The 9,473-nt window shown below is 43.0% G+C and overlaps 1 protein-coding gene across 1 annotated transcript; it reads left to right on the top strand.

The window, feature by feature from the left end:
- The first annotated feature begins 3,902 nt into the window (after nucleotides 1-3,902).
- mafba (MAF bZIP transcription factor Ba) lies at nucleotides 3,903-6,936 on the top strand. The gene has a single exon (XM_007557667.2). It carries the CDS (start codon nucleotides 4,426-4,428, stop codon nucleotides 5,659-5,661), a length of 1,236 nt encoding a protein of 411 aa, XP_007557729.1. The 5' UTR covers nucleotides 3,903-4,425; the 3' UTR covers nucleotides 5,662-6,936.
- The last annotated feature ends 2,537 nt before the right edge of the window (nucleotides 6,937-9,473 follow it).

Here is a 9,473-nt window from a genome sequence, read left to right on the forward strand (position 1 = left end):
ATTATGCCCTGGCCTTCCAATCAACTTTATATATTCCTTGTGTCTGTTAGCATTTCAGGACTAAAATAAAAATAATTAATTAAATAAATAAAAAACATCCTGTTCAGAGGTTGGAACCGTATCGCTGCATGTCACTGAATAAGACCTACATCAAACTTTGCGCATTAAGTGGGAGCGCCACAAGAGGCGCCCTGTTACAAGAAAAGAAACCCACTTTTTCCCTTGCTAACACAATACAGTTACCTTTTTTTTTTTTTTTTTTTGCAGATTGGATGGTAAGAGTGGGACTACCCCCACCTATGCAAAGAAGTCCCAGAATCAAACAGAGCCCCGTGCCTAAGAAAAACAGCTGAAACGTGAGGATTTAAAGAAAACTTAAATGCTCAGAGTGTTCAATTGATGCTCTTTAACAGGACCAAACAAAATATACATTTAAAAAAATGCAATTTATCTCAGTTTTATCACGACTTATTCTCCCCGTTACCCATGGTGAGGTTGTTAAACCTTCAACAGAGACTCTGCCTGTTTAAGCACACAGCACGTCTTAATAATATATGCTTCAAGAGACAATTATTTAGCGGGGAGTCTATTTAAGTAACTCGGTTTGTAAATGCAGCATACTGATGCTTACTCGTGCATATTTTATTTTCGAGAGAGAAAAAAATCACGAGCTTTTAACGCTTTGCAAATAATAATTATTATTGAATTAGTCCTGATTCTTCTGCGATTCTCTTGTTCACGGAACTGGGATACAATGCATATATTTAGGAGTAACTGGATAGTTATTCGACATAAATAATTAATGAGCAGAAACTAATGCGGGGAAACCTTATTTATTTACAATAAACCAAAACGCAACCTACGAACTAAAAGCACAAAGTTCCATCAGTAACACTTGATTTATAACTTTTCCCAGCTTAAACACACACACACACACACACGCTCACGCACACACACATTGCTGAAAGTAGTCACTGCGCTTTTGGAAGAGCGCTTCTGCTCTGCGCATCTCTCCACTCCCTCCTGCGTCAAAGCGCATCAAAGCGGCACAACGAGGCTCCATCGCCATTCCTCACCCTCCCTTCTTACGGGCCTCTCGGCGGCTACCATCCACCACCGTTTTGTTCTGTAGCATTTCCAGGAACCTTCGGGGTGGAACAGTTAAGGCCGATTATTACTCCGAAACGGCCAAAAGCTATAAACAGAAAGAAAAAAAAATCCATCTCAGTCTGGCCCCAAAAATAATTCCTTTGTGAAGTTTGTCCTTCAACAAAGTTTGAGTTCAGATCCATGGCATGCAGGTAGCCAGGTTTGGATTAGTCCTTAAACGGAATGGAGAAAAAAAAATATCCTCGCATATGAAGAACAAATGTCGCCTTCCTGTGTTCGACCGGCTCAGACGGACAGGACTGCGGGCCTCCTGCGTGACTCCAGCGGGGCCCGTTGCAGGTGTGAGACGTGTGAGCTGTGGGGAGCTGCCTCTCCAGCTTCCGTGCGTCAACTGTTAAATGTAACATTTCAAAGGTTGATTTTATTTCTGTTATTCATTCCTAAAATCCGTAGGATGGGACTCTCATTAGGGGCCGAATAAGCAAGCATCAACACTTTTTTTCGCTGTCCATAAGCACACGGATCACTTAATAGATCATTAACCACCGATATGCTGCTGACATGGACGCTTTTTTTTACATCTCGTCTCTCCATTACAGCTTGTGATTACCGAGGAGGGGCTGGGGGGAGAGAAAGAGAGAGCCGCCGGCAGGCCTGCCTGGGTCTATTAGACGGCGGACTCGGGTTATATTAGAGAGCATTATGACCTAATGGGGCTGCCGCCGGGTCGGCCTCGTAGGGAGAAGGCGGCAGAACTCGCTGCGCTCTGGGCGCTTCTCAGGTTGGTGCTGAAAGCTGGAAAGCTCGCCTGCAGACGGAGGGAGATTGGAGGAGGCTTTTTAATACTGGGAAAAAAATGAAAGGAAGAGACAAAAATGCGTAGTTGAGCTTGACGATGATGACATGGATTCTATGTTAGTGAAATATTACAAGAAGTGACTGTCACAAATGATCAGAGGCCAAAAATATGTCTGAGAATGGATGGAAATAACTCTCAACAGCTAAAAATAATGGCGGTTGTGAAGTTAATTAATAGTTATGACTGATAAAAACATTATTTATTATTATTATTATTATTATTATTATTATTATTATTATTATTATTATTATTATTATTATTCGGATTTTACTATTACATTTTGTAATTTGATATTTATCTTCTCTACTTTTAGTGTCTAAATCAGTCCTGAATTAAGGCTGAACAAAAAACCTTGGGTGTGACTGTGGAGTCCCGAGTAGTTTCACTACTTCAAAACGATTAAGAATTTAAGCTGAACAAATGAGCCCTTCATTATCGGCTCTGATCTTTGGCAGCCTCCTCCTGCACCCCCTCTGATCAATACCATCTGATCGCCGTGCTCAGCCGTGAATATGGGCTGGAAACGAAATTATAAATCCTATTGATCCTTTAAATTGGCTCATTTACTCACACTTGCTTTTTGTTTTGGCAAGGAAGTCAAACGCTTTCCCACATTTCTGCTTATGTTTTTTTGTTTTTTTGTTTGTTTGTTTTTTTTAGTATATTAGTCGAAGTGATTTTTAAATCAAATCTTAAGAAAAATAAAAACTTATCATCTAATATAAACTCTTATTTTTTTATTTTTTATTTTTTTGCAAACAACCTGTTAAGCTGTAGAAGCGGCATTGAAAAAAATCATTTTAGATTGAATTTCAAATGACCGAGATTGATCGTTAGCAGTTTTAAAGGAAGAATGTGACCTTTAAGAGACACTGAGATAAAAAAATAAAAAATATGTGAGGAAATCTCCATCCTCAGCAGCAGCAGCAGCATCTTCCCGCGCAGCTTCGTTCCTGCTTGTGTTGTCCACGCAGCGGCAGCCTTGAGCCTGTTTCCTTTGCATTTAGTTTGATTCATCTCTGTGTGAAAATCACGGGCCAACCCAGCAGCATTTTGAAGCAATAACATCTTTTTTTTTTTTTTTTTTTTTATTGGGGGGGGGAGAGAGTTTGAAAACGCGGTTTAACAAATGTGTGATGTTTTATTGCAGTTTATAATGTTTCTTATTGCATTGTTTCTGGTCTCTTAATTGTGAAAGCAAAGCTACTTTGTGTGGCTACATTGCTGAAGACGGGAAAAACCTCCATAAAGATGTGCGTCTGTTTGAGAGAGAGAGAGAGAGAGAGAGAGAGAGAGAGAGAATTCAGGATTTGGCATGCAAGCATTTTAATGTGTTGCAGTCTCGATCATCTTTATTGATGGAAAAAAAAACTTTTTTCAAAAATGTTGAGATAGATGCAATAACTATGGTGTGGATGAAACTCAAGAAAAAACGTTCTCAAGGCACAAAAATGTCGAGACACGTTGGAAGGTAAATATGTCACAAATGTTTATTTTGCAGTTACAGTTGGTCAATAACACAAGAACAACAGTCTCTCAGTTTGGAGGAGAAACACTTAACATTCGGCTTTTTTTTTTTTTTTTTTGATCGACTGAAGCTTGTAACTCCCTGGCATGAATTAAAGAACCAGTGAAGAAGAGACTCCATGAAGTGAAGGCATGTCTCTCTTCCTCTGTCCTCCCACCTTCTGCTTTTAGGGAAGTCGGTCAGCTGACTGTCTCTGGCTGTCAAGCCTCAACTGAGCGCCGCCTCCACCTCCTTTTTCTTTCTCTCTCTCTCTCTCTCTCTCTCTCTCTCTCTCTCTCCCTTTCCTGTGCAGTGTCCCTCCACCTCCTTTTTCATCCTTTGCTTCTCTCCCCCATTGGAGCGCTGGTCGCCATAGATCCTGCCTTCCAGCACGACGTCACAGTGCGCAAGATTGATAAAGCGTCGGCTGGCTCCGAGCGCAGTCTGCTGGATACCAGAGAGTAGAAAGAGAGAGTGAGAGAGAGAGGCGAGCCTTTAAACCTCTGCGGTGCAGAGCTGAAAAAGCAGCTTCTCGGCGAGAAAGAAAAAAAAGAAGAAAGGGAAAACAGACGTCCTGTTTACTTCGCTTCCTGGCTCCTTTTTTTTATTTTTCCTGGAGAAAAAAAGGGACTTATTACCGAGAAGGTGCGACGTGGACTGGTGCCCGTCTCAGCGCGCAAACCTGGTATTTCTTCTATTATTATTTATCTTGATATTTTTATCCGTGAATACCCTTCTGCTGAAAGGACTGAGTATTTTTTTTTTTACTTTTGCACTGAGGCAGCACTGTTTTCTACCTCTTGCCCGGTTTCTGCCAGATTACTCCAGCAGAAGTAGGCTATATGACGCAAACAGCGTGCTGAGCATTAGTCTCAAAGTTTTTCTCCACAACTTTTTTTTTTCTCCTTTTTCTTTCGCCCCCCCACCACCACCAATCACACGGTGTTTCATGCTACAGCAAGTCAGCGCAGATTTGTGGAGGAGCCAAAAGAACTATTGCATGAAACAAGAAAGAAGAGAAGAGACTTTGATTAATAAGTCCGTGTTTGCGACACTCGCCAACACCTTTGCGTATCTGCAGAAGAGTCGCGACAGCAACATGAGCGCAGAGCTGAGCATGGGCCCGGAGCTGCCCAGCAGCCCTCTGGCTCTGGAATATGTCAATGATTTTGACCTGATGAAGTTTGACGTGAAGAAGGAAGGCCTGGTCGGGCTGGATCGCAACGGGGTGCGCCAGTGTAACCGCCTCCAACCCCAGGGCTCCGTGTCATCCACCCCAATCAGCACGCCCTGCAGCTCGGTGCCCTCCTCGCCCAGCTTCAGCCCCACGGAACAGAAGCACCACTTGGAGGAGCTGTACTGGATGCCGAACAGCGGGTACCACCAGCAGATAGACCCGCAGACGCTGAGCCTGACCCCGGAGGACGCTGTGGAGGCCCTGATTGGAGCCACGGCTCACGGTCACCCGCAGGCTCCGCACGTCCAGCAGCAGTTGCAGCAGCAGCAGGGCGCTTTCGAGGGCTACAGGGGCCCGCACCACCACCACAGCCATCACGGCCACGGCCAACAGCAGCATCATCACCCGTACGCGGGGAGCCTCCCGCACCACGCCGAGGAACTCTCCGGACACCCGGGGGGACACAACCATCCACACAGCCAGCACCACCACCACCACAGCCAGGACCCCGACAGCCCGTCTCCAGTCTCCCCAGAGTCCCACCAGCCGCTCCACCACCACCGCCACCATCACCACCACCACCCGCACGGCCACCTAAGCCAGACGGGCGCGCACCACGGCGCCGGCGGTGGCGGGCTCAACGTGGAGGACCGCTTCTCGGACGAGCAGCTCGTGTCCATGTCGGTGCGGGAGCTCAACAGACACCTGCGGGGCTTCACCAAGGACGAGGTGATCCGTCTCAAGCAGAAGAGGAGGACCCTGAAGAACCGCGGCTACGCGCAGTCCTGCAGGTTCAAGCGCGTGCAGCAGAAGCACGTGCTGGAGAACGAGAAGACGCAACTGATGAACCAGGTGGAGCAGCTGAAGGCGGAGATCAGCCGGCTGGCGCGGGAGAGGGACGCCTACAAACTCAAGTGCGAGAAGCTGACGGGGTCGGGAGCCGGGAGCGGGTTCCGCGAGGCCGGCTCGACCAGCGACAACCCGTCATCGCCAGAGTTTTTCATGTGAGTCGTCCCCCCGTCAGCCTTTCCACTACAAACTCTCCCCCTCCTCCCTCCCTTCCTCCACCACACCTCGACCGACTCTCCTCATGAACAGACAGTAATAATCCACACATCCCCACGCCTACTGTTTGATTGTTACTAATAACAGTGAAATTATATTCATATTAGAAGAATAATCCATCAGATAGCTACTATTCTCATATATAACCATCTACCGATGCCTCTCCACGTGTCAACAGAGACGCAACAAGCGAAGTAGAGTCCGATCAGTCGCTGCATCTTTTGTAGATTAGTTGCTTGTAGTGAAGAGACTCTTCGTGGAGGGGGGAAAGGAGGACTCTCAGATGAACATTGTTCTTCTCCGCCAAGGCTGCAGCTTTTCAAACTAACCTGTAATTAAGAGTGAGACATGGGATCAAGGCAGATGTCTTTTGTTGACAAGTTGTTGTATTTTTTTTGTTGTTTTTCTTCTGCAAATTCATGACACTGTTTATGAACACACAAAAAAGTAGGCCTGCCCTCACAAGCATCACAGTCTGTAAGTTGGGCCCCGAAATTTTTCTCCAAAAAAGAAAAAAAAAGAAAAAAAAAAGAAAAAAACAAAATCAAACAAGCGTGACTCCACTTTATGCAAATTCAGCTCCTGTCTACCAGGGAGGAGATGGGGAGGGGGTCTGGGTGATAAGGGGGTGACATTTTATGCAACATTTCATTGATTTATTGCCTGCTCGGTTATATTCGAATACATGTAGAAAGAAAAAAAAATCTGCATTAAATATTAATCCTGCATGCTGGACATGTATGGTAATAATTTCTATTTTGTACTTACATCTTCTCCTGTATATTAAGAGCATGTCGTTGATCTGCGCTTCTCCATTTTTTTCTTGTATTTCTTTCTCTTTTTTTAAGATAACACAGGACTGCCGGTGCAGTACCATTTTTGGTGAGGGGATTTCATGATTTAATTTTATTTTTTGGGGGGTGGGGGTTGGGGGGGCTTGTAAATATTACGCAACTGCACAACAAGACTGAGGAGGCTGGATGAACTTCTTTTCTTTTGTGTTACCTTCATTTATTGTTTGTTACGAATTATTTTCTGTTATTTGTAGCGAGTTGTGTCGAAAATAAAGGACGAGTGCATTTTTTTTAATCTAACTGCATTTAAATACACCAAACTGTGTTTCAAGTGCACTTTTAGATGATGGTTTAAAAAGTTTTCATTTTGAACTTTGCCCAAACCTCCCTACAGGAAGACATACATGTTATGGTGTTACATTATTTAAGAAAAAAAAAATAGAAAGGGGCCCAGTTGTAACAGTTTTATTTGGGCGCATGTTGGCATACTGACTTCTGAGTCACGATGACGGAAATACAAATTATTAAATATTGTTTTTTTTTTGTTGTTGTTCATTTAAATTCTGTTTGATTATGTTTTCTTCTGCATGAACGTAATCCCTCATTCCGACGCGCAGCCACCTGTTGCTCTCTCTCACTGGGCCTAAGATTAATGATTTGTATTTTAACTACTTAGAAATCATGCTTGCTAAAAGTTTTAAAGTAGAGCTAATATTTAGATAACACATGTTTTGATACAAAGTTTAATGCTCTATGTTTTCCTGAATTTTTTTTCTGCCGGTCAGTAAAAAAAAGGGGACTCAGGTTGTGCAAATTTTCAAAATGAAAACAGTGTTTATGTTATGTAATATGTTTTTTGTTTGTTTGTTTGTTTGTGTGTTTATGTCTGTTTTTATTATTATTTGATGATTCTGGTTCTGCTGGCCAGATGCGTAGTTATTAAAAAAAGTCTTTATTTTTAATGATTTAAATTAAAGTGTGTGAGATCATATCGATTTGAGCATGGTGCTTGCATTGAAAACATGTTGAAAAGTCATTGCATTTAAAAAAAATCTTTTTGGTTTGTTGATTCAACTGTGTTGAAATCGAACTGAAACTGCAGCAGCAGCGGGATGTTGTTTTGTTCTGTTTTTCACCGATTCCATGTATACCTACTTCTAGCGATGACGTGGGGGAGGGGATCAATTTTCAACCCTGTTTATATATGAATAATAAGTAACACTTAAAAAAATTTGAACTGTTGCATTCAGGCTGGTTTCTGTTTTGTCCTTTTGTTGTTGTTTTTGGAAAAATAAAAGTTTCATATTTTGCTTATTAAAGTCATTGAAATGGCAATTACGATCTCAGACTTTTTTTTTTGTCTCGTCTGCCAACAGATACATTCACGGAGAATGTCTCTCGACTGCAACAAATCCGACCAATGATAAATTAGAATACTTTTCCAATCATGTTCATGATAAACCACATTTTAAAAAAAAATAAATAAAAAAAGGAACCTGCCGGCTGAGCTCATTTGTAGCATCTTCTAAACTGTTTTTGTTCCATGTTTATCTTTGCTTTATATTGCATCTGCTGATGTGACAGTGATGTGCAAACTTTGGCTCGAAGCCCGCTGGTCTGCAGGGATTGGATCACCGGGGTCTGTCAGTTCATGCTATGGGCCGCTGCTGCAGGGAGATTCCTATACCTGCCGCTCCGCCTGCATGCTGCTGACTCCTACAGAAAGCCCGTCGTCGCAGGCGCGCTCGGTAAAAGGAGATCTTTGACCTTGCAACACACCGGAGAAAGGGAAGCAAACCTCAGATTTACATTAAAGCAGGAAAATAATTTTCACCTTCGCCGTGCATGCATTTGGATACACTTATAGACAAAGTTCAGCTGCTTCTTGCACAATTTTGACTTTTTTTTTTTTTTGGTCTAAAGAGTCCGACCATGCGGCTTCACAATAACTCCTCATGTGCGCACTCGGTGTGATTTTTTTCTTTTTCTTTTTTCATTTAGTGAGACTAATACTGACAAGTGTCTTTAACATTACCAATCCAATCCCCGCTCCCAGACACGCTCATAAAAATAATCTTCATAATTTGACTTAAAACAACACAGGTGCTACACTAGAAATGAAAGCCGTCCAATAAAAAAAACAAAAAAAAACCGCGTATGTCGCTCCTCAATCCGCATAACCCCGATTGTGTTACAGTGGAAGCAGGAGAAGCAGGGAGTAAGTGTCGATCTGGTCCCGCTCTAGAGTTTCTGGTGTCAGAACATTATCTGCTCCGTGTCTGCACATTCTCAAGGACAAAATCTGCCAGGCAGAGAGTCAGCCAATGAGACCTAAGCATGGTGAGCCTAGTTTACTTTCTCTCTCCCTTCCCTCCGGACAGCCACCGCAGCCCGAGGGCAGGAGTGCAGCTGGGGTGAAGCAGCAAAGAGAGGCCCCGGGCAGCGATAATAACCCGAAATAACAAAAAAAAAACAAGTGTTTTAAGGTGAGCAAGTTCAGACTTTTTTTTTTTCCTCGAAGAGAGGCTGGAGCGAAAAAGGAAGATGTATGGATGGAGGACAGAGATGTGTGCGTTTGTGCAGTGTAATACGGCGTGTTATGGCTTAAGATGTCAACTAAAGTGAAATGTCAGCTGGGTGCAGAAAAGAGGAATTTAACATTTAACAATTTAGGTGCAAACCCCGATTCTTTCCCCTGTGTCCAGAAACCATTCGGGATAAAAATAGTCTTACGTGACTGACTGAATGCAGTTTGATTGATACTAAAACACAAGATACAGGCGCACCTTTAGAAATTAAAACACAGTTGGAACGCTAACGTATTTCAGTCATTCTTTGTGGAACTCAACATTACGACTCAAATAGCAATATCTTTTAAGTGTCTATGTAGCGAACGCAGTCAAGCATTTTTATGTATATTTTGGGAAATACTGTTTGGTTTGGTTAATAAGTTATCTGACC

This window comes from Poecilia formosa, unplaced genomic scaffold (assembly GCF_000485575.1).
Source record: "Poecilia formosa unplaced genomic scaffold, Poecilia_formosa-5.1.2 Scaffold90, whole genome shotgun sequence".
Lineage (NCBI taxonomy): Eukaryota > Metazoa > Chordata > Actinopteri > Cyprinodontiformes > Poeciliidae > Poecilia > Poecilia formosa.

Excerpts from the sequence above, each read along its gene's own strand:
- mafba (XM_007557667.2), top strand. The coding sequence starts at position 4,426 with ATGCTACAGCAAGTCAGCGCAGATTTGTGGAGGAGCCAAAAGAACTAT.